The sequence below is a fragment of the Drosophila virilis genome, chromosome 2 (genome assembly GCF_030788295.1).
Source record: "Drosophila virilis strain 15010-1051.87 chromosome 2, Dvir_AGI_RSII-ME, whole genome shotgun sequence".
Lineage (NCBI taxonomy): Eukaryota > Metazoa > Arthropoda > Insecta > Diptera > Drosophilidae > Drosophila > Drosophila virilis.
In genome coordinates, this window is record NC_091544.1 from 31,569,562 (window position 1) to 31,593,784 (window position 24,223).

The window sequence follows — 24,223 nt, forward strand, 5'->3', positions numbered from 1 at the left end:
GCACATTGATAACAAAATCCCTATAAAAAGGCATTATCAAATGTATACATACATACATAATAAAAAAAATAAAAAAATACACACGCCAACATAAAACTAAGCACATTGATTTGAGTTGATTTCGCGCCGCCAGCCTTGGCGTTACATTTCGTATTTGCTTTTCGAAACGGAAAACTGCAGACTCAGCCAAAATTTTGCAGCGTCTGCTGTCAAAGAAGATGTTGCTGCTGGTATAATATTTTTTTATTTGCTGCTTGGACGAATGAGTAGCAAAAGAGAGAGAGAGAGAGAGAAAGAGCGAGAAGCGAAGGACGCGCAATAAAAAAGTGTTATAATAGCGTGCTTCCTTTTAAGTTATTCGCAATTAAGCAAATACATCGTACGTAAAACAGGCGTAGAGTACATAAATTAATAGATCTTATACAGAATGCTGGAATTTGTTGAAAGCTATTGGCGTTCCAATGTAAATAACAGACAGCGGCCTTTAACCGCCAACGAATTCGTTGTCATCTATTTGTGCCGCCAGTTCGTACAGGTGGCGCAGGATGCAATTGGAACAGATGTTGTCTATTCGCGACTGAGACCTGTTGATAAGGAGTACATGATCTTTGATCAGCTACCGAAGAAGCCGCAAAGTAATAATTACTCGAATATATTACATAATTAATCGAATACATTATACATTACATTATATAATTTATTGTGATTATTTTAGTTTATTTTTTGAGGTGTCCGGTTAATTAACTGAAACCGTTTTCTTTTTCACAGGGCAAAAGTCTTCATTGCCCACCATACCCACCATTTCCTATACTGTGGGAAATCGCGACACACTGACATCGGTGGCGGCACGTTTTGATACTACGCCATCGGAGCTAACGCATTTGAATCGGCTGAACAGCTCGTTTATATATCCGGGCCAGCAGTTGCTGGTGCCCGATAAGAGTGCCAAAGACGATGCCTCCACCAGTTCCTCTGGCACGATTGATGGCGGTGGCGGAGGCGGGGGCGGCGGCAGTCTCTCCGGCAAATCCAGTCCAATTGAGCGCAAGTTGTCTGGCGATGAGAGCAAGCAGGAGAAAGGTAAGCGACGTTGCTGGAAATGGTGCAATTGGTGCGATGATATTGAAGCTAATTTTGGAGTTAATCTAGTTTTGCTAATGTCATTTATATTTAATTTAACATTTTTTTTGCTTGACTGCATTTTGCATGCATATATTCGCTATTCAAAAATTCAACGGCGCCGTCAGATAGTTGGCAACGCTGCACAACAGCGCTTAACAACACTTTGCACATACGTTTGTCGCTATGTGTAGCCCTGGCCCAACAGCTGCTAAAACTGTGCAGCCCTAACTCTGCTATGTGTTCGTGACAGTTGCGCTTTTGTATTTGTTTTGTGTGGCCCAAACGACGGGAATAGATAAAACGAAAGAAGCTCGTTCTCAACATTTGGGCCACGCACGTTGACCATATTGGATTGCAAGTGTTGTAAAGTGCACCGACGCGTAGACCAGACGTCATCAGCCTCAGCATGCATACGGCTGTATTTTGGCGAAACGGAGGTTATTGCCGGAATCACATTTGGCTTTTTGATACATCAATGTGCTAATTAAGTGCGGGCCTCGCTGCAAATTTGCAGCGCATTTCGCCAAGCTATTCATGTCACATGTCCCGCATTTCTAGAGATTTACATTTAAACTAAATATCACATAAATCAATTTGGCCTGCTTGGGCTACACACACACACACTATCTTATCAGGCAGATAAAAATCACAGCGCTTGCCCCTCAACAGACAATTGCGCGTTTTGCAACAGACCCACAAAAAAAAACCACTATATTCACGTCAAATCCTTGTCTTACAGATATTCTTGAAGGCCTTCGACCAGGCTCGCCCAAGCCGGGACACATTGAGCGCGTTGTGGGCAATAGCAGCGTTGGCAACAGCCAGGCCGAGGAGAATGCGGACAGGAGCGATGATCCCGTGATTACCCAGCGCTTTCTCAAGATTAATGTACGACACATTACCGATGGTCAGGGCGTTGTCGGTGGCGTTCTCTTGGTCACACGCAACGCTGTCATGTTTGATCCAAATGTTAGTGATCCGCTGGTCATTGAGCATGGCCCAGAAAGCTACGGGGTCATAGCACCCATGGATCTGGTTGTAAATGCAGCCATATTCCATGACATAGCGCACATGCGTGTAGCTGGCGGTGCCGGGCCGAGTGTGGCTGCAGCGTCTGCTAGCGCCGGCAGTGATGCAGAGAAGCCCGAAATCTATTATCCCAAACCAGTATTAGTTGAGGAAGATTCCAAGGAGTTGCCCGAACAGCAGGAAGACCTGGACCCCAACAAGCAACGCTTGGAGGGTAAGATTAAATACCATAACAGACCGCATGATAGCTAATTGTGTATATTTTATGTTTATAATTTAAGCCGAAATTGGTTCACTAGAGATCACCGATGATCAGGAGTCACTATGTTCCAGCACGGGTCGCGATGGCGATGCCTTCCCGAAGGCCTTTGAGCGCGATCGTGTTGCGGTAAGCAAATCAAAGCTGTAACTATGGTTATTCAATTGCTGATTCTGTTACGGCACGTCCACTAGGATACGTCAACGGATGCCAAAGATAGCGCTAAGACTGACGCTCAGGACGAGAACGAGGATAAGAAAACGCTTGGCCCGACCAACACACGCAGCACACTGGAGGAGCGACGCAAGAGTCTATTGGATCACCACTGGGCCATACCCAGCAAAGATCGGTTCGTATTTAGTCAGTTGTGTGTGTGCTTAAAAATAATAATTTATTTAAATGGCTTATTTTTGCTAATTCACAACACAACCGAGTCTTAAAACCAAACGAAACAAAATGTATTGCTGTTAATAATTTGTTATTCTACATTTTTTTGTGCTTTTATTTTCATATTTTAAACCGCAACGTTCCCTCAATAAACACATAACCATACTTGCCATTTGTGCCTTACAAACACACACCTCTCACACCCACAAACGCACACACGTGAACCTGCATCTGTTACTGTAAATTCCCACACACTGCACACTCCAAATACTCAGCTATTGTTTGTCTAATTCCCGAAGATCATCGGAAGACGAGGCCGACAACGAGTCCAACATTACCATAGACAGCGGCGCACGGGTCCAGGACCCACAATCGACAGCGAGCTCGGTTAGCGGCGATGCCAAAGGAGCCGTAGGAGGTTCCGCTGCAGCTGCTGCTGCTGCGGCTGCTGCTGCATCAGGTGCTGTTGGGGGTCTGGTGCCAGGCATGCTGCCGCCATCTGGCATTGATTTGGAGCATCTTGAGGAGCTGTCGAAGCAGTCCTGTTACGATTCAGGCATCGACATTCGCGAACCCATACCCACAATACAGCCGATACCAAAGAAAACCGTATACAGCGACGCTGACATCGTGCTCAGCTCAGACTGGGTGCCGCCAAAGACCATTGTACCCACGCATTTCAGCGAGTCACCGCCACGTAGCACCATTCTTGGCCAGAGCCTGGACGCTGGCGGTGCTCGCAAGAAGACCTCCAGCGTCAGTTTCACCGTTGACGACGAGGCAGCACAGCAGGCACAGGCAGCCGCATCGGCAGCTGCCGCGAGCGGCGACAAGCAGGCGGACAAGAAAAATAAGGTGAGCTAAAACACAAGTAAACAAGCTGCAGAAACATCTGTCACAATTAATTTAATATTGTGTACGCTTTCTAGATGCTAAAACGTCTGTCATATCCATTGACTTGGGTGGAGGGCCTAACTGGCGAGGGCGGCGCACCGCCTGCACCGGGCAGCGGCCTGAATAAGTCGGCGGACACAGATTCGGCGCCCAACACGGGTGACTCCAACCAGAGTGTATTTTCGAAAGTATTCTCAAGGTGCGCTAATGAAATCTCAGTTAAAACCTAAGCAACATATTAACTCCTATATAATTGGTGCCACAAATTTGTTTATTTCGTTGGAAAACAAAATGCTTACCTTCGGTTAATGCGGATCGGCTGCTTTTGCAAATTTTAACTTTTGCTTTTCACACACACACACACACACACACACGCACACGTACACAACAAATGTACACACTATATGATATACATATATATATATATATATATAAATGAATTACTTAGCTCGCCCATCACTCTGGTATCAGAGCTGGGCGGCAACTTGTTTTCGAAAACACCGTCCGAAGAATCTGGTGGGTCGCCAGTGCCGCCATTGACTCCACACTCGACACATTCCGAGGGTCACATGACCTATGGGTAAGGACGGATTGGATCCTGTGCACTGTGTTGTTGATGTTGTAGTGTTGTTGTGTAACTCATTCAACGAATACATCTTTTATAGTTCAGTTCCCACTTTTGTTCACCAGCTAATTTAAATTCTCAAAGCATCATCATAGCCAAAGACTAGAACCATACTCTATACTCGCACTAGTCTTGATTATCGGATGCGGACTATTATCAATTTGCACTGCTAATATCTTGTTCCATTGACTCCACAGGCGCTCCTCTATTGGCACTTTTATACGCCCACACTCCTCGGAGGGCACTGCGTCTAGCACGAAGCTGAAGGAGGCCAAACAGCCGCCGCCCAAGCTGGACTACCGCTCCATGGTCTCGATGGATGACAAGCCGGAACTGTTTATCAGCGTGGACAGTAAGTAATTGATTAAATATTATGTTTAATCTCATTTAATAATCGCTGTCTTTCTTACAGAGCTTATACCGCGTCCCGCACGCGCTTGCTCTGACCCACCTTTGTATTTCCGCCTGCGCATGGGCAAGCCCATTGGCAAGGCAATACCACAGGGCACCACAGTTATGTCCTATGGCAAAAACAAGCTGCGCGCCGAATATTGGTTCAGTGTGCCCAAAAATCGGTGAGCTATCAACCGATATCTATAACTGTATTCCATCTAACTGCATGCCTTTGCCCTGTAGCGTTGACGAGCTCTATCGTTTCATAAACACCTGGGTGAAACACCTGTACGGTGAATTGGACGAAGAGCAAATAAAGGCGCGCGGCTTTGAGCTAATCCAGGAGGATACCGAATGGACAAAGAGTGGCGCCATCAAAGCAAGCGGCTACAGCGACAGCCAGGATGGCGAGGAAATTGGCGATCTCACCCGCGAGTCCTGGGAGGTGAGCTCAATTTTTGTCAATTTTTGTCTTTCCTATATAATGCCGCAGAAATCGCATTGTGCGTCCTTTCATATACATATATATATATATAATTTTTAACCTATTGCTCTGAGTTTTTCTCTCGAATTTTTCTACTAAGCATATAACTAAAAAAAAAAGTTTCTCTCTCAAAATTTTAAATCCAAAACGAAAAAAAAAAAACAAAAAAAAAAAAAAAAACAAAAATCTTTTAGGTTATGCCTCGAAATTGTTGAAAGTATTTTAATATATCTCTTGTATACTTTTTCTTACATTTATATTGTCCACGCGTTTCCATCTGTTCTGTTTCTTATCGTGTCTATATTGTGTTTCAATTTGCATTTATTTTTAAAAACAACACCAAATCTGCCAAACGATGGGCTTAAAAACAAACAAACAAACAAACCAAATCCAAAACTGAAACCTTTATGTGATAAATCTCTATACGACAGCTTCTAAAGGCGCCCTTCGCCAAGACCTACAAGATCATAAAAACGGCTTCGCATGCCGCATCGCATGATTTGGAATTGTTGGGCGGCGAGGTTAGGAATAAAAACCTTTTAATACGAATTCTTCCACCTAAACTAAGCTGTGTTGTTAAAGCACACAACTAAATGAAAAATCCACCCACCCACCTTTGAAATTTGTGAAAATTATGTGCATTATTTTTTGGTTGGTTTTTTTAATTTTACGTATATTCCTTTTCCCAGAATAATTGTTTATTTATTTTCCACACTTGGTTTTCCCTTTTTGCTCGCTCGTTCTTTCGTTATTCGTAGTTATGCGTAATGTTTTATGGTTTTATTTATTTTATTTATGTTCTCTTTTTTTTTTTTCTGGTAATGTAATAGTTTCTTCGCACATGTTCAAGCACATCTGTTTGTGTGCGTGTGTGGCACATTGAGCACAAATTCGTCAATTTTCTTTGTCTTTTATCAGTTACTTTGACATTGGCTCATCCATAACGAACATTAAATAATTATTTTTTGCAACATTTATTATCATATTTGGCAACCTGCATATGTAGTTTCATCGAGATTCTTGTGATTCAAAACTATTTTTAAGTTGCGACTAACAAATTGAGCTTGGACATTTATTTAATTTTATCTCAAGTCAAATTATCAATTACATAAGTCTGTGGTGCACACTTTTTGGGTTTCAACTCTCATTACAATTATAAGAAACTATAACAAAACCAAGTCAAGCAAATATGTGGGCTATATAAAACAATTGTATTGCTTTGCCTTGTCTTGCTCCCAGCTAACCATGTTCTGGCTGTGTATTGAAACAAATCCAATTAATATGCCAATTAACAATTGCATAATTAATGTTCACCGTCTGCGACTTGGATCGATGCTGCTATATGAAGGCTTTATCGTCTAGCTGAGCTACTACTTGTCTGCATACCTGACTTGATTCATCCAATAATTAGCGCATTTTAACTTGATTTGTTTGGCCGTTTCGCAATATTCATTGGACACGTTTTTCTCAGTCAATAAGCGTGCCCACAAATTAAGTACATTCGAGATGTGTGCACGATTCACACGTCGTATGAGTAATTATTGTTTTGCGAGTCGAAATGCTTGCTTGTTTAACTATTCATTTTATAAAGTTGTTGCAATTTTCTTATCAAGTTGGCTTTCCTTTCCATAAGAAAGTTTCGATAGTCTGTTATTGAATAATATGCTCAAGTCTAAGGTGCTGCTCCTTCCATCTGTTATCTGTAGGCCGAGTGTTTCCCACATCAGTTGTAAATAAAGCGGAATCGCAGCAAATTGTTTCCTTATTAGCGAACATTACAGTATGCATATATGCAGGGTCCGTTGTGAAGATAACCCCATATAATGCAAGCAAGCCAGTTCAAGAGGTTATCATATCAAATATTATAAAGATTTTTAGCTTTCTATCTGATTATACAGCTGCCGCTCTTGCGCTTTTTACTTTTAATTGGATTTCGGAGCATTCACTCGAGCTGCCGCCAAATTACGTAATTGTTTTTTTTTTTTTTTTTTTTTTGTGCTTATCGTTGACTGCTTTTAAAAATAAAGCCAACATATAGGTCAAATGTATACATACGTATTTACTATAAGTTTATGTGAGGCAAACTGCCTACACCAGTATTACAATTGTATCCGTAAAAAAAACACACAAACTAGTTGAAGATGCCCATGAAATATGTGCTGATTGGTGGTAAGATATCTCTAGATATCAAACTATTTGTCCTGACTGATTGGTGATCAACGCACAGCCCAAACCGTAAGAGCTGGGAGGCTAAAATCTACACTTACCTTACCTTTTGTGATGAAAGCGCACGTTAAGTACGATCGGCCTCATACTAATATTTTAAGAAATTTTTTAAAATTCCTCTTTGGCAGAAATGGGGGTTAAAGTGGTGGGTGACGTTTCGCGCTCAAATTCATGTTCAAGTATCAATATAAAAAATCATTTGAGACGTGTTTCACATTTCGCAGTTTCCAAACATGCGTGCATTCGTACATGTATGAATACATGTCTGGATAGCTACATACGTGCACACATACATACATGCATACATGCATACATAAACATGCACACATACATATATGCATACATACACATACCAACATGCATACATACACACATACATACATACATACATACATACATAAATGATACATAAATACATATATGCATACATACCTGTTTATTTACATACACATGTACTTGCACATGTACATACATACATACTTAAATGCGTACATACATGCATGGATGCATATATACATATGCACATACATAAATTCACACATACATATGTACATACATACGACCATGCACTCATATATACATACAAAACAAAAAAAAACAAAAAAAAAAAAACAACATTACATTACTAGCTAAGCTAACTGCAGAGCCCACTTGAATTCTTGAGAATCGAGGAGGAGAGCACTTGATAGAAATTCGTTTTATTACAGCGACAAGTAAGCTTGGTCTGCGACTAGCATTAGAAAACAAACATGCATGCATACATGTAGACATAAATGCATACATATGTGCATGCATACACTAACACACACGTCCACATACCCACACACAAACATTCGTTCTAATTGCTTGATTGATTGACTGACTGATTGACTGACTGACTTGCTGATTGATGATAAGCACAGTTGAGCTGAGCTTTTTGCTGTGAGACAACTTAATTAATAAAAATGCCTGTTAAGACGGAATTTCAGATTCCACGCGCAAATGTGGAAAATGGATGGAAAACGATTGTATTAAACGTTTTTTTAGCATATAGTCGACTGCAAACTCATTTTCTAAGAGCTGTGATAAAATTAGTTGTGGAAATTCTTCACAAATTTCAAAAAATGCCACGCAAGATTGCGGTCGTTTCTAGAAAAGACAATATAATTTTGATTTAAATTGTATTCTTTGGTTCAAGCTAGTGTATGTGTATAAATATATAAATGTATGTAAATTATAATCGATGTAGAAAAAACAGGTAAACAAGTCGTCTCATAAACTAAGCAAGAGCGAAACCCGTTTATTAGGCACACTTTAGAAATGAATTATACTGCAGGCCATTTTAAAGGGGTTGACCAAAAATAAAATATAATTAATACATATTTGTATTCAACATAAATAATATAAATATAGCTGCATATTTCTATTGGGCAGTAAGTGGACAAGTTTTTGTGCTCTCATCGCGCAGCATCATCAACCGGTTCCGTTTGCTATAAGTAGTTGATACTGTTATTGTTGCTGTAGTTGTTGTGGCTCCATATCTGAGCAAACATAACCAAATGGCTCACTCATTAAACAACAGCATATTTGCATATAAAGAACGGCTCGAAGATGAGCGACACGAACAAAAGCATTCGAGCCAGATTCTCTTGATCGTGTACGGATACATGGGCTACACGTAGTCGGAAAACTATATTTTATGCGGGCCGATCCATTTGGAACTTTATTATATACAGAATAAACAATTCATTACGTTTTTTTTTTTTTTTGAGCGAATTACGTTTTATTCAATTGTAAAGCGCTTGCCGTTTAGCCGGTTATTGTTCGTTTTTTTATCATCCGGGACTATTTTGTTGGCCCGCATCCGGTTTTTTAGCAGAGTTGGTAGCCCCTTCTTTGCTTTGCCCAATTAGCCGATCAGTCGGGTCATGCCACGCCCACACGTTTGCAGTTAATTGTCAAGTGTTTTTATACAGATGAAAAGTATGTATGCAGATATGTATATATACCCGTAGAAGGCGTACAATCAATTAGTTTCAATGAATTTTTACGCCATCCAAACGAGACGTCAGCGTCTCTGAACAATTGCGGAATGTGCGATTCCCAGTCATCTTTATTTTAAATATCCACTTTGCATATTGCAGTATCCACAATATTTTGTGTACTCATTACATCAATGTACATTAGTACGTATAAAAATCTATCTCAGCCCAATGTTGACGACTTTTCAGTTGTTCGCAAGGTGTGCAAGAGGTGTGGCAGCACGCATTTCAAAAGCTTTAACCATGGTATATGTAATCAAGCGATCTCAAAGAGTATTACCAATAAATATACAAGTAAACAATGTAAACATTAATATACCTAGCGTTTATATGAACCTAACTACATAAAAACAACAAAAAAAAGTGGTGCCCATTTTTCTGGAACAGTCTCTCATTGAAAGTCGCCGCTTATAGAGCTTAAAATTTCTTTCCAATATCCGAGCGTTTATATGAACCTAACTACATAAAAACAAAAAAAAAGTGGTGCCCATTTTTCTGGAATAGTCTCTCATTGAAAGTCGCCGCTTATAGAGCTTAAAATTTCGTTCCAATATCCGAGCGTTTATATGAACCTAACTACATAAAAACAAAAAAAAAAAAAGTGGTGCCCATTTTTCTGGAACAGTCTCTCATTGAAAGTCGCCGCTTATATAGCTTAAAATTTCTTTCCAATATCCGAGCGCTTATATGAAGCTAACTACATATAAACAACAAAAAAAAAGTGGTGCCCATTTTTCTGGAATAGTCTCTCATTGAAAGTCGCCGCTTATAGAGCTTTCCAATATCCGGTTAAACAAAAAAGTTCGTTTAACTTTTTCTTTTTTTTTTTTTTTTTTTGATATATTAGTAGCTAACGCATTCCGTAGCCAGTCTTTAGTCGAGATTTTCAGCTGCATTGCATATTTTTATCTCTTTATTTTTCTCAATGCGTTGCAAGCCTTAAACAAACTGTAATTGAAATGCAGAGCGCACATATGTTATATTTTTTAATTTGTTTGTGTATGTGTGTGGGTGTGTTTGCGGCTGTTGAGCAAAACAGCAAAAGAAACAAAAGCTCTGCTAGTGCTGCGTCGCCTCGCTGCACAGTACCATATGTAAAAGAAACGCACGCGGCTTAGGCTTGGCGGCTACACTAGTGTCCCACAAATTGTGCCACATTGCATGTCTGCTGTGGCTGCTGCTGCTGCTAGACAAGTTATCAGCAGAGCATCGCGACGTTTACGCTGCCGCTGTTGTTGAGCCATGTATACTGTTGTTGTTGTTGCTGCTGCTGCTGCTGCTGGCGCTGCCGCCCGACAGCTTGACGGTGACGTCGACGAGGCGTCAGCCACAACAGAGGCTTCGTCCGTTGGGTTTGTTTTGTGGGCTGTTTCTGTTTTAGTTTTCGCAACACATTCAAGCCGCACAGTCGCAAACGCATCGTCGCCGTTTTTCTCGTTTCTTTTGTATACGAAAACAAAATTGAATTTGAATTGAAAGTGTTGAATTCTGCGCCAGTGTAGTTAAAATGTGATTGCACTTTTGTGGTCAGCTGCATGCTCACATTTATGACATATATTTCAGATAAATATATATATATATATATAAACATCGACATATGTACTCAACTGTTTGGGATATTACGCTCTCTTGGCCTGATGCCCGTGCTGCCAATCAAAGAGCGTATCCAAAATTAGCAACGCCTGCGCAAGAAGACGACAACAGACGAGAAGCAGAAACAGAAATTCACAGAAACGAAAACGCGTCGCCAAAATGAGCGTCAAGCCGATCAAATTATCAAAAATAGCCAAATATATTAGGAAAAAGGTAAACAGCTGGCTGAATCGAAAAATTTTCTAAATCAAAAATTCAGTTGAGATTTGCGGGTCACAAATTCTGTTTTCGCGCGCTGTTTTTTTTTTTTTCTTTTTTTTGATATATTTTGGGTGAAAGTTTAACAAACAATTTGCCGCATTTTGTAATCGGAGCGCGTTCCGTTAAACAAAGCGAACAAAATAAAACAGACAAATTGATATATATATTCAATGCCTTGGCCATAAATGCCGATAGCGCAAAACAAGTGTCCATATTGAATAGTACAAAAAAACTGGCAATACCATCGATAAGGCCGACCGCCCGCCCGCCGCATGCAAATTCATTTGCGGACATGTCCGCCACAAACAACAACAACAACAACAACAACAATGATGATGATGATCATGTACACAAGATGAGCTATAATTAGTGCCTTTTAAGAGATCGGGCAATGGTCGCCATAAGTCGTCTTATTGCCCCATTAAATGTTGCCATTGTACATTGAAATTGCTTTCAATTGACTTTAAGTTGCTGTAATATGTTGTCAGGGTCTATAACTGCTGCATTAGATCTAAGCGGATGATATAAAGTAAACGCAGGCCTTAACTAATATACCAAACATAGTCAGATGCGACTCTAAAATAGGTTACTTGAAAAAGCCTTGAAAAAGCTCTGACTGATTTTTCGCACAACAAAAGAAAACTGAATTGCTTAAACGCAGTGCATTCTCTTTTTGATTGAAAACGTTTTGTTCTTTGTTTGTCATAGTTCTTGTTGGCCTTGGCAATAGGCAATAGTCTAATATTCTGAAAGCTTCTCATCGTTGACATTTTTATCTTTGTTATCATATCAGAGAGAGATTCAGAGAATTCAATGCATATTTTGGTTGAAACCTGCTTTCAAATTGAATCAAAAATAGATACTTTAACGGGCAAACAGTTTGCTTGAGTTATAAAAACTAGAAAACGAATCTCATCTAAACTAAAGAACTTAACTGTTTCCTTATGAGGAACAGAAAGCTTTCGTATTACCAATACAATAAATTCAATTCGAACTCTTTATATAAATTCATAAGTTCATATTTTGGCGAATTTGATGGCATTGTTAGGAATTTCTTAAGATCTCTCATAATTGACAGCTGAACCTGGCTAGCTGGTTCTGACTGGTTGTTTTGTTCAGGCCCGAAATACTTTTGACCAAACGTAAGCCTTTTCAATATTTGACATTTCTTTCACCTTTAACTAGACGTTATATAAACAGGCCCGAACTGCAATTACGTTGCCTCAATTGATATTTGGCCGTAATTAAGTACCTGTTTGTTGGCTTCCGAAATCAAAACAAAGGCCACAAGTCTTTTATGTGCACGCCCGCCCGCAACTAACGAAATTCAATACGCCTCTACGCAAACTCAGCCATTTGTAAAGAGTGCAATGCAATATATATACATATGAACTGCGTATTTAAATATACTATTAGTATATTTATACATATTATGTATTTGGCTTAGATTTCCAATGGTTGACTGGCATGTATATATCTCGAGGAAGGTGTGGCAAATGACGACATCTGTTATTGTTGCGTTTAGCTATTGTTGTGATGTGATAGCGCCACCTGGAAGACAATCTAAGGTGCTGTAAACTGTAAACTTAAGGCAATTATAAAACAGATTTGCTAGAAAATATATATAGATGAAGAAGAAGAAGAGATGAGTATTGAAAAGTGCAGGAATTCCGCAATAATCATTATAGAAAACAGACTAGATTAGTGACTGACTGACTGACGGACTGATCGACTGACTGACTGACGGACTGATCGACTGACTTATTGACGGACTGATTGGTGAACAACGCACAGCCTTAAGAGCTGGGAAGCATAAATTTACACTTACCTTTCCTTCAGTGAAGAAAGTGCACGTTGACACGGTCTTTCGGGTAATTCCACCCGCATGTGTGGAAAAATCGCGAAAAATGTATATGTGTATGTGTATGTATGTGTCTTTTGTGCTTGCCATCCGATCGACCTCATACTCATTTTTAAAGAAATTCGTGAAAATTCATTTGAGGTGTGTTTCGCATTGTTTTGAAAATGCATAATGCATTCCTCCTTGGTGGAAATGATGGGGGTGACGTTTCGCGGCTAAATTCATTTTCAAGGATCTATATGAAAAATCATTTGAGACGTGTTTCACATTATTCGCAGAATCAAAGCATCCTCGGTAAAAAGTGCGATTCTAAGACTTTTTTGGGGAAGACTAACTAGGGCGGAAATCTCTGATTTCAATATTTGGTTCTTTTTTCTTATTTTTTTTTTTTAAATAGAAGTCGAGTTTACGATGGAACAGGTGGATTTTTAATTTTCCACGAGCGTGTACTTTCTGCAAAGGAAATATCTAAAAATGTTAGCATAAAACGTGCAAGGCCGGGCAATACCCGCTAGTCTTTTATAAAAGCCAGGTCCGTCTATAATTTCATATATATTTATTTCTGCAATAGGATACCCCTAACATAAATTACTAAAAACTGATTAAAAACACTTGCGCGTGATATTTTCACCAAAATAATAAATTCCTTAAAAAAAATTGGTTCACTAACAGAATTACATTTATTGATTGGACAAGCTTACCTTACCTTATCTCAGATCATAATCCAAAACCCTCGAATAATTAACAATTTTGGAACCAAAGAGTTTGCCAAAAATAATTGTTAATTAGTTTCACTCAAATTAAAATGGGATGATCCTATGATCGTATTTGATTTGACATTCCGAAATATATATCCAGCAATTGAGTTGGCCCGTTATGCGATAAAGCGACCAGTTAACTTAAATAGCAGCGCATCAGGTAATACCAAAGCAGAAACCTGTTCGAGCAGCGCTGTGAACAATCAAATTAACCCACAAAAATGCACAACAACAACAACAACAACAGCAGCCTTGGCCCAACACAGTAGCAACAACCAAATTAAGTATTAAGCTGTTTTTTTTTTGGGGCCAGAGCACATGATGATACGTGGTCTAGCAAAAAGAAATATGTAAAAAATTGCCGCCAACTCATGCCCCAATTGTTGGGCATCTAAGTGGCGACCCCTTAAGGGCGACAACTGGCCGCAAATAAACATGCGATTTGCACTACTCAAATTAAATTACACACCAAACGGCAACCGACGCAACATTGCGTATACGTATGATTAGCAACATGTTGCTGGCAACAAAATCTGTGTGCGCCAGTCAAACACACATTTTTAAACGGAAGCACCACCCTCCTACATTCCCTCCTTCCTCACTTTCGTAATAAATAGCCAGCAACAAAATAAATTTGATTACTAAAAAAAGCTTTGCTAAGAGCACCAATACTTAAGAGAATACTCCGCACTCTTTTGTATGCTTCCTCTCCCATTCACACTCTCTCTCTCTCTCTCTCTTGCTCAACTTCTTTTTGGGCCACTGTGTGCGCCTGTTCTTTTAGTTGCCATTATGTACGCCAGTCGGCGCTCATTCCGTCAGTCAGCAACTTGTTTTTGAAACACGCACACAGTTATACGCTTCGCTCGCTAAAATGCATATATATATATACTATTAGCAAAATAGAAAAAAGTGTACAAAGTTTATGATGTGTTGTTGGTGGAAAAAGTAAACAACATTAACATTTTGCTGTTAACGTGTAAGAAAATATTGGAAAAGCAATTGAAAGGCGGCATAGAGAGCGATAAAAGCCGTGGCAAACAACACAGAAACACAAACAACAAAACGTTAACGTTAAAAGAAAAAAATATAAAGCTGAAGTCTCGTGGGTCACAAGACCAAAGCAGCTGTGCGAGAGAGCAAGAGCAAGAGCAAGAGTGCGGAAACAAAAGAGCAGCAGCGCATGCAATGCGGCTGAGCGTGGGAAAGCTTTTAAGCACACTGCTGGCCAAAAACGTTGAGCAACGTGAGCTTTAACTGTAAACAAGTAAGCAGCAAATCACGTTTCTTGCTCTTGTTATTGTTTACAACATGTGGTTTGTTGTGGCACTTTTTGCAATTGTCGCCGTCTGCGGCGTTGCAGGTCGAAAATGGGGTCGATACCTCTACCTGCACTACGGGCGCCACTTGCTGCCACGCTCAATGCTCACGGCCAAGAATCGCTCGCCCACGCCGCCGCTCTCGCCAACCAAAGACGATCAGAGCTTGGAGGCGTTGCTAGATGAAAGCGGCGAAATGCATGAAACGGTGAGTGGGAAGAGCAACAGCCAAATAACGGAATGCCCAAAGAACAGAAGCTTCTCAGAAGCAATCGCAAATTTTACAATATACATACATACATACATGTTATTTTATATGCTTGAATAGTTGCTCTGTTAAGTATTCCAATCACATTCTCTGCCAGGCATGAGATGCTTCTGCTATTATGGCATCATATTTTTACATACGTTACACGTGTGCCGTGTACAGTATAATAGTGAATGTCAGCCAAATGAACCCCATTTATCCGCCTGTCAAATGCCAAGCACTTTAATTGCCTGAGTTTGGGTCAATGCGCTTAAAAATGCCCTACAGGGGCAACTTTTATGATGGCTCTTTTAAATGATAACCTATTTAACTAACCAAACTCGACGCGAGCAGCTTAAATTAATTCTTGACGCGAAATAAAAGGAAATGATATCTAACATGTGGCACAACAACATTTAATTTCACGCCCTCTTTATTTGCTGAAGCAAAAAAAAAAAAGAAGTCACCGATAAGTAACAGAATGAGAAAAAATTAGGAAATTATATTCCGTTTCGTTTCGGCCCGATAAGAAATATGAAACAAAAATTGTTCTGTTCAAGATTGGTTTCTAAGTTGGCAACTTCAATAACAAGAAAGTCGTACTATGAATATAATTCTTTGAGTACGCAAAAGTATCTTAGATTTGTAAATATTTGTTGAGATACATTTGTTGCGGCACAGTTAAGCCTTCTTTTGTGGCCTGTGTAGGGTTTCGCATGGTCTTTGCCTTTGCGCTTGTGACTTTCCTCCAATTGGCGAGAGAAGAAGGGTATCGGGTTACTTAAAGACCCGTCTAAATACTCGTTTGACCGGCCGGTTTGGCTCTTTTCGTTCGCATTGCCGGCCCGGCTCTAGGGTTGAGTTCCACTTTTGCACACGTCTGCTGTCTGGCTATGGCTATTTGGCCCAGACTTTTGGCTCAGACTCAATAACCAAACCAGTTGATGCACAGCCGTTGTAGAACATGTTTGCCGCGGCCACAGCCACAGCCACAGCCAAAGCCAAACACAAGGTACAAATGCAGTTGTGCACCCAAGTGCAAGTGATTGCCAAGTTTTCCAAATAGTGTATCCAAGTATATTTGGCAGACTCAACAAATGTGCTCCAAGTCAACAATCGACTATCTTATCAGGCAACAGAGGACAGAGCCTAACTAAAGTTTGTTTCAGCTTTGCTTGGAGGTCAACTCTCTATATATTTAATATTTGTTTTGTTTTGTTTTGAAATTGATTCGAATTAAGTCTAGAAGTTTTCTTGCACTACCAAAGTTAGGGCATTGTACTGCAAATGAAGTGTGAATGAAAAAAATCGAAAAATCACTTTTCATCAATAAACGCATCGGTTGCATCGCACAATCACAATCACAATCCCAGCTGCAATGGAGTCAAAGACAGGAACGACATGAATATGAGCTGACGTCATCTCGTCTAGCTCTTTCGATCAGCTAAACAGCGGAAAAAGTTTAACCATGCACGCCATTAATTTGTTTCGAATGAGACAATCCGACTCTGACATACCCTGCTAAATTTAATTGACAAATAACCAAAATCTGTTATCTGATATGCACACAGCATTAAAATAGCCCTTGGCTACGTTCCGTTACAGGGTATCCTAGGATTAACTTGATTAATTTTATATTTATAGTTATTTTTATTTTTTGTGCGCCTTTCAAAATTTACTTGGCAAATAACAAAAATAAAACACACTTGCTGGACTTTCGACTTGGTCATTAAAATACCCCTTGGCTTCGTTTTGTTAGAGGGTATTCTAGGAGTACTCACCAGCAGGCAATTAACTTGATTAATTTTTTATATTTTATTTATATTTATATTTATTTTTTGCGCGCCTTTCAATTGAACTCAACTCTCAACTCGAAACAAACTCAACACACAAACTCGTCTGTTCCGCTCTCGAAAAAAAAAAAAAGAAAAAACATGTTGAACAAAATAATAACAATTTGCTCAGTTTTGTGTTAATTGAGAGACGACGTCGACGGCTCGGACCAAAACAGCTGCCAGTTGCCAGTTGGCAGTTGGCAGTTGGCTTTTGAGCGCGTTACGATATAGTCGGACGATATCCGATCCGTATGAACTTGGTCGAAAGTTCCCAAGCACGTTAAAAGAAAAAAACAATTAAATGTACCACGTGCCGTTGCTGCCGAGTTTACTTAACATAATATTGCGCGTATTCATACGGAGCAGATGAAAATGTGCGAACTGATTGTCAATCAACGTCAGGTACAACATTCAACCCAAATGAATCATATACAGAAAAATACCAAATACTGTGTAGATCAAATGCAAACAGAAAACTGGTTAACCGATGCCAGATCTGAGAGCAGCAGCCTCTGTCATTGACGTTTGACTTCTATTCGGTTTATGTATATAAACATCTTAAATTGACAATATGTGCCGGGTGCGGGCGCTGGGAGGGCAGCTGTATTTTGTTTAAAATTATATACAAGCGCAATTGTCACGCTTCAATTCGCTGCTTTTGTCGGATGACGGACTCCGTATAATTAGAGACTCTCAAATGAGTTTTGCATTCAGCTCGATTTGTTGTACTGCGGCCCAATTTGAAAATTTGAATCATTTCCATGGCAACTTTCTCAAAGAGCACGAAACTATATTCGCTAATCGAAGCTTAATTCAACTAATTAACACGTCTGTCTGCCCTTCAGGCCTAATGACTGAGTTTTTGGACTGACTTATGTTTATGCTTAATCCATACTATTTATGCTCTTCCAGTTCCATCAACAATTATTACAATCTAAAGAATAATTGATTTATGTTGACCATATGGCCAGCTCTTGATGGCAAATTAGAGTCAAGCTGAGATCAAATCAGTGTCAAATCTTGACGAGAGCTCACTTCGAGCAGGCATTAATCCAATTAAAGCCACATTCAGCTGCAGACACAGCTGCTAAATGGTTCAAGCACGTTCGATTTGATAACTTGTTGAGTTCATGGAAGAGTCGAATTGTGTCTTGCGAAATAAACAAATTGACTTGTAAACAAATGTTGAAGTCTGTTTTGTTTAGTTTTTCCCCTAAAACAGGGTTATAATTAAAACGCGGCACGAAATTGATCGTGTCTCATTTCTCGGTAATTGTTGGCTTTAGGGGGTTTGGCCTGGCGCTGAGCGAATTCGAGAATTAGTTTTGAATTTATCAAATATTTAACAGCGCATATTTATCAATTTATAAAAATATTGTGTCTCAAAGCATTTAGCACTTGGGCCATTGACGTCAAAAGCTAGTTGTTTTTGCTTTTTCCTTTTTTTTTTTTTTTTTTTTTTGACATTTATCGACATGTCCCTGAAGATCCGAACAAAAATAAAAAAATCTCTGTACAGCTCATCAACAGATCATCAATAAATTATAGCAACAGCTCTTTTGCTCAGCTCTTAATTGTGACAAATGTGGAAATTGTTAAGAAATTGGGCCCGAGTAGGCGGGCGGGCTTTGGAATTTGTACAGAGATCAGAGCAGCCTGCTCTTTTTGGCTGACATTAGTTCGTTTAGTTTATCAATTGAATTCAGTTTTATAGTTAGCTCCATAGAGCACACATCTCGAAAAAGTTTTATTTTTCTATTTTTTTTGTGTAATTTTTTTGTTTGTGTGTCTATCTAAAGAACGTTTAGTCTCTTTTGAAAGTCAGTGTCAAAATTCAACGTATTTAAGCACACAGCGTCATCCCTCTCCCCCTTATATATACCGACGCCCACACACCCACACACCCACAAACACAACTCTATAATAGACATAAAAAATGAGCAGTACTAAGAAGTTTGGTCTGAGCAGCAGCAGCGCCCAGAATGCCTTCAGCTCAATGCGAAATTTCTATCAGAGTCACGCGATTGCGGGTGCAGCAAGCAATGTTTTACAGCTGCAACAGCATCATCAACAGCAGCAGCCGCAGCAGCAGCAGCAGCAGCAGCAAAAGCAGCAAAAACAGCTAGTTAAGGCGGCGACGAAAGGTGCGCGCCTAGGTAACTGGAAGTTGGAGCGCACCGGTGCGCAAAGGGTGTCTAATGTGGGACGCCTGAGCAAGGTGATAGGCGTTAAGAAGACTCTGGTTAATCAGATGCAGGGCATGGTGCAGACGCTGCGACCAAAATTGAGATCGCAAGCGATTCTGATGCAGGGCGTGCCGCAGACTAGCTCCAAGTATAGAATATACGGCCAGACAAAGCTCTTCTCCTCGATGAGCAGCCTGCAGGCGCGCAGCAGCTGTAGCAGCAGCAGCGCCCTCTTCAGCCCCGTCGTTCAGAGGCGTCGCCTGTCCAGCAGCAGCCACCAGTCGCTGTCGCTGCCGCTGACGCACAGCTCCGTTGTGCAGCAGCGTTACAATCAGACGGGCGGTGTGCAGGAGAAGCGTAACGGGGAGCTGGCCAGAGACATTAGCCGTTCCATACAGTCTGAGCTGATGCAGGTCGACCCGAGCACCAAGCGGCTTATCAGTTGCGCTCGCGGCAAAACGGACCTGGCCAGCTACGAAGACGACGACGACGATGACGTCAACGATGAGGAGCAGCATCAGCAGCATCAGCAGCTGCAAATGCAGCAATTCCATCAGCCGTTGCATTACGATCCGCTCGAGGGCTGGAATCACCCGCGTCCATTGAAACATGTCGAAACAATGAGAACCGCCAACGATGACAATCTCGCCAAACAACGCAAGCCGCTGCGCCGCAAGCTGACCAACATACGCTACAAGGACGACAGCGGTGAGCAGACAGTCAAACAGCAGTTTGTCCAGCCAAGTCTGCACAGCCGTAAGCTGCAGGCCCAGCTGGGCGAGCTGTACTCAAGCTCCTCCAAGCTGCGCTCCGAGAAGCAACGCAGCGACCTGCGCAAGCAGCAGCACTTTCAGAGTTCCCTTTCCTCAGAGCTGTTGGCGACGCCAAGCAACTGGGAACGGGATATGTCAACGCACGATGAGCGCTACAAGCAAAAGTCATCGGAACGCGAGTATATCGAGCGCAATGTCCTGAAAACCGAACAAGATGAGGCCGTGGCAGCTGCGGCGGCCGATGCCGCCGGCAGTCGCATGGATGATCTGCATTATCAATCGAAAATGGCCGCCAATTTGATGAGCGCCTCGCAGCGTGTCATTAACAAACAGTACGAGGGCTATCGCAACTATCTGCTGGATGCGCGCAGCAAGTCCGTGCAGGCTTCGCTGGCCAAAAATATTGTTCAGTCGGTGAGTCCAACGCCGCTGGTTAAAGTGCCCAGCAAGCCGCCGACACCCAAAACTCGTCTCATGACGATGGGCCGCCCCAATTTGTCCAAGTCGAAGCATTCAGCGACATCTAGCCCCAAGGCCAAGGGTGGGCCCGTTGCCGTGCAGTCCAAGCGAGTTGCACCCAAAATGATGCCCAAGAAGAGCCTGTTCGGGCTGGGACAATCGAAACAGGACATGGCCAACAAATTGGAGAAAACAATGCGCTCCAAATCCAATAGTCCCTCCTGGAGCACCAGCAATATACAGCAGCAAAAACAGCAGAAACAACAGCAAAAGCAACAGCACAATCAGCACAATCAGCACAATCAGCACAAACAGCACAAACAGCAGCGGCAGCACAAACAGCAGAGGCAACAGCCGAGGCAGCACGGAAATCCTAACCAGCAGCTGCGCCAAATGTCCCAGGCACCGCATGGATCCCAAATGCGTTTAGGCGAGATGCGCGAATCCCAAAAGCCAGATGAGGATTATACGCGCGAAAGACTGCAAAATGACGTACTGATGCCAAACGAATATACCAAGGAGTCGGCGGTGCAACGTTTGGGCAATATATTTGAAAAGCGCACCAGCCACGCCCACTATTCACAGCAGCGCGCACGCCAATAGTTTTTGGGCGGCCTTGAAAAAAAGGACGACAACGAAGACGACGACGACGACGACGACGACAAAGATTCACTGCAAACTCCTCTCAAATGTCAGTTTTTTTTTTTAAACGTCAACCCGAACGCAAGCCCGTAATTCAAATGGGCATGATCATCCAATATATAGCCGTGCAGTTCGATAGAGCTCCCAAATTGAATTTCACAAAATTTTGTCCAGTTTAAAGACTATTCACACAAACGTTTACTGTCCCAAATTTTATCCCGGTATATGTAGCATCAAATAAATAAATCTAGGCGAATACAAAATGCAACAGTTGTGCGAAATTTACGTAGAATTAAAAGTTGTGTGTGTGTGCCAAAACTCATTTGTTTCATTCATCAGGAAATCATTCTCTCCAATCTCGCTCTGTAAGATACGCATATGTACATGATGTACACATCATACTTTCATCATATTTCAATTTCAGTTCGAAGCTCGGTGCGTGCATTTTTATTTGTAGTACATTTTGTTGAAACCAAACCACAATCCACGTATCTCTAGCATTCTACAAAAGATATATATATATATATTTCAATATTATAAACTTAAATCAACGAACCACTGACAAACAATTTCTTAGTTACTCTGCACCAGAATTTTAAAGTTTGCTACACCATATCCAACAAATCTAAATAAAACCAAGAAACTTTGCTAAAATTTATTAATTTGAGTACTCGGCCCAGTTCCTGACTAGACTAGAGAATTGGGCTGATTTTTTCTTTATATGTATTTTACCATTTAATTTAAAGAAACGAATTGATGTATATATATATGCTAATCTCTAATATTTGGATCGTTCTTCAGGTGCTGTCTATGAGCACAGATGAATATCGCAAGACCTCACTCTTTGCAACTGGTTCCTTCGACCTGGACTTTCCCATACCAGATCTAATTGGCAAAACAGAGATACTCACAGAAGAGCATCGGTAAGCATATAAATCAAAAGAGAAGCCTTAACGTGTAATCAAATACATTCTTTAGTGAAAAACTATGCGCACATTTGCCGGCGCGCGCCGAAGGCTATTCGTGGTCCCTAATCTTTAGCACATCGCAACATGGTTTCGCCCTCAACTCGCTGTACCGCAAGATGGCGCGACTGGAGAGTCCAGTTTTGATTGTTATCGAGGATACAGAGCACAATGTGAGTACAATGCGAACACAGAAGGAATCCTATTAACATATATATTTGTCTTTTAGGTATTTGGTGCCCTGACCTCCTGCTCGCTGCATGTGTCCGATCATTTCTATGGCACCGGCGAATCCCTGCTCTACAAATTTAATCCCAGCTTCAAAGTATTCCATTGGACTGGCGAGAATATGTACTTTATCAAGGGCAACATGGAGAGCCTTTCGATTGGCGCTGGCGAGTAAGTACCCAATATTATTCAGAAGCAAAAAGAGATAATTATACTTATAATTTTTTGGCAAACTTCTTTGCACTCTAGCGGTCGCTTTGGCCTGTGGCTGGACGGAGATCTGAATCAGGGCCGATCGCAGCATTGCAGCACCTATGGCAACGAGCCATTGGCACCACAAGAAGACTTTGTTATCAAAACACTCGAATGCTGGGCATTTGTTTAAGTGGATTTGTGTTGAGAGCGCGTTCTCGATGAGAAGAGCGAAGCCGCCTACCTATTTAATTAATTGATAATATTAAATATATAAATATATCTATATGTGTATGTGTACTACAACTAAAACCAACCACAACAATAACAAACAACCTGAGAATGATATCAAAATCTAACGCGTGTCTAAACAAATAATAAACAAAAACAAAAACAAAAACAAAAACAAAAATATATAATCACACAAAAACACAAAGACGAGAATAATTGAGAGCCTAACCTTAATTTCGGATGCAATTGAAAGCTTCTAAAAAAAATGTCTGTGAGCAAGAAGATAATTGCTATATGCGTTAAAACGTATTAATTATTTAGTTTTTATATTATATATTATTAAACAAGAGCTAACTAAATTATGTAGTAGATTTAAACAGTGAGAAATCAGAAAACACGAAAACAGAAAAACAATTGAAATTTACATTTACATTTAAGGCAAACGACGCCTCTCACAAAATAAACAACATATGGAAACTTTTGGACATAAGCATCGCATACATACACACACACACACACGCACACACACATACATATATACACCAACTCACACATATGCATTTAAGCTTAAGTTTTATTATCAAAAATTATACTAAATGTAAAGACGATAAACCAAAATACAACACAAAACAAACAAGTTTTCATTTCGATTCGATTCGATTATTTGTTTTGTATTTTGTTTAATCTAATATTATTTAATTTTGATTCGTGCCTTTGCTTTTTTCTCTAGAAACATGTGCAGATAGAAATGAAAAGAAAAGAAATGTCGATATAATTTTAGTGCAAGGGCGCTGACACGCCTCCACTTTTTGCAAGTGAAACGAAAATATCTTTTAAAGATTTAAACTTTTATGAGAGACCGAAAGAATAGCAGCGGGAGACAGCAGGAGAAGAGACACAAAGAGAGACAGAGAGAGAGAGAGAGAGAGAGATAAAGAAGGCGTTTATTTTCTTTAGTTTTTACACCAACTATATATATATTTAATTACGCTAATGATGTTGATTTTAATGCAATTATACTAAAAGGAAACAACACAAGATTGAAATACACATAATATACATTACAACAATTACAAATGCAGCATTTTACTTGGTGAACAAATGAGAAGTAAATTCTAGTCGAAAATTGACACTCTTAAAGGCAATTAAACCATAAAGAGCTATTGGCTTTTAGTCTAGTTATTAACTTATAATTCAACTTAACCGATTGCAAAAGGTCTGTTTGATGCTGAA

General features: G+C 40.4%; 2 protein-coding genes across 25 annotated transcripts in view; both read left to right on the top strand.

The window, feature by feature from the left end:
- The window catches only part of mtd (TLD domain-containing protein mustard), a 65,670-nt gene extending 41,603 nt beyond the window's left edge, over positions 1–24,067 (top strand). For 4 of the 24 annotated variants that reach the window (XM_015170687.3, XM_032433503.2, XM_032433504.2 and 1 more), the window contains 15 exons: positions 769–1,080; positions 1,862–2,365; positions 2,433–2,539; positions 2,605–2,759; positions 3,073–3,652; positions 3,727–3,890; positions 4,140–4,271; positions 4,514–4,668; positions 4,729–4,891; positions 4,953–5,154; positions 5,625–5,714; positions 22,176–22,297; positions 22,353–22,512; positions 22,569–22,738; positions 22,817–24,067. In XM_015170687.3, coding sequence (XP_015026173.1) covers positions 769–1,080; positions 1,862–2,365; positions 2,433–2,539; positions 2,605–2,759; positions 3,073–3,652; positions 3,727–3,890; positions 4,140–4,271; positions 4,514–4,668; positions 4,729–4,891; positions 4,953–5,154; positions 5,625–5,714; positions 22,176–22,297; positions 22,353–22,512; positions 22,569–22,738; positions 22,817–22,952 — 3,152 coding nt within the window. In that variant the 3' untranslated portion in view covers positions 22,953–24,067. Of the gene's footprint in view, positions 1–768; positions 1,081–1,399; positions 1,560–1,861; positions 2,366–2,432; positions 2,540–2,604; positions 2,760–3,072; positions 3,653–3,726; positions 3,891–4,139; positions 4,272–4,513; positions 4,669–4,728; positions 4,892–4,952; positions 5,155–5,624; positions 5,715–11,047; positions 11,247–14,732; positions 15,441–17,572; positions 17,717–21,790; positions 21,810–22,175; positions 22,298–22,352; positions 22,513–22,568; positions 22,739–22,816 lie in introns of those variants that run through there. The other 20 variants (XM_015170685.3, XM_002056532.4, XM_015170691.3 and 17 more) reach the window with 14 other exon arrangements.
- LOC26530852 (TPR-containing protein DDB_G0280363) lies at positions 19,019–21,642 on the top strand. Its single transcript, XM_015170778.3, has one exon. The coding sequence runs from the start codon at positions 19,251–19,253 to the stop codon at positions 21,333–21,335; it is 2,085 nt and encodes a 694-aa protein (XP_015026264.1). The 5' UTR covers positions 19,019–19,250; the 3' UTR covers positions 21,336–21,642.
- Positions 24,068–24,223: the final 156 nt, after the last annotated feature.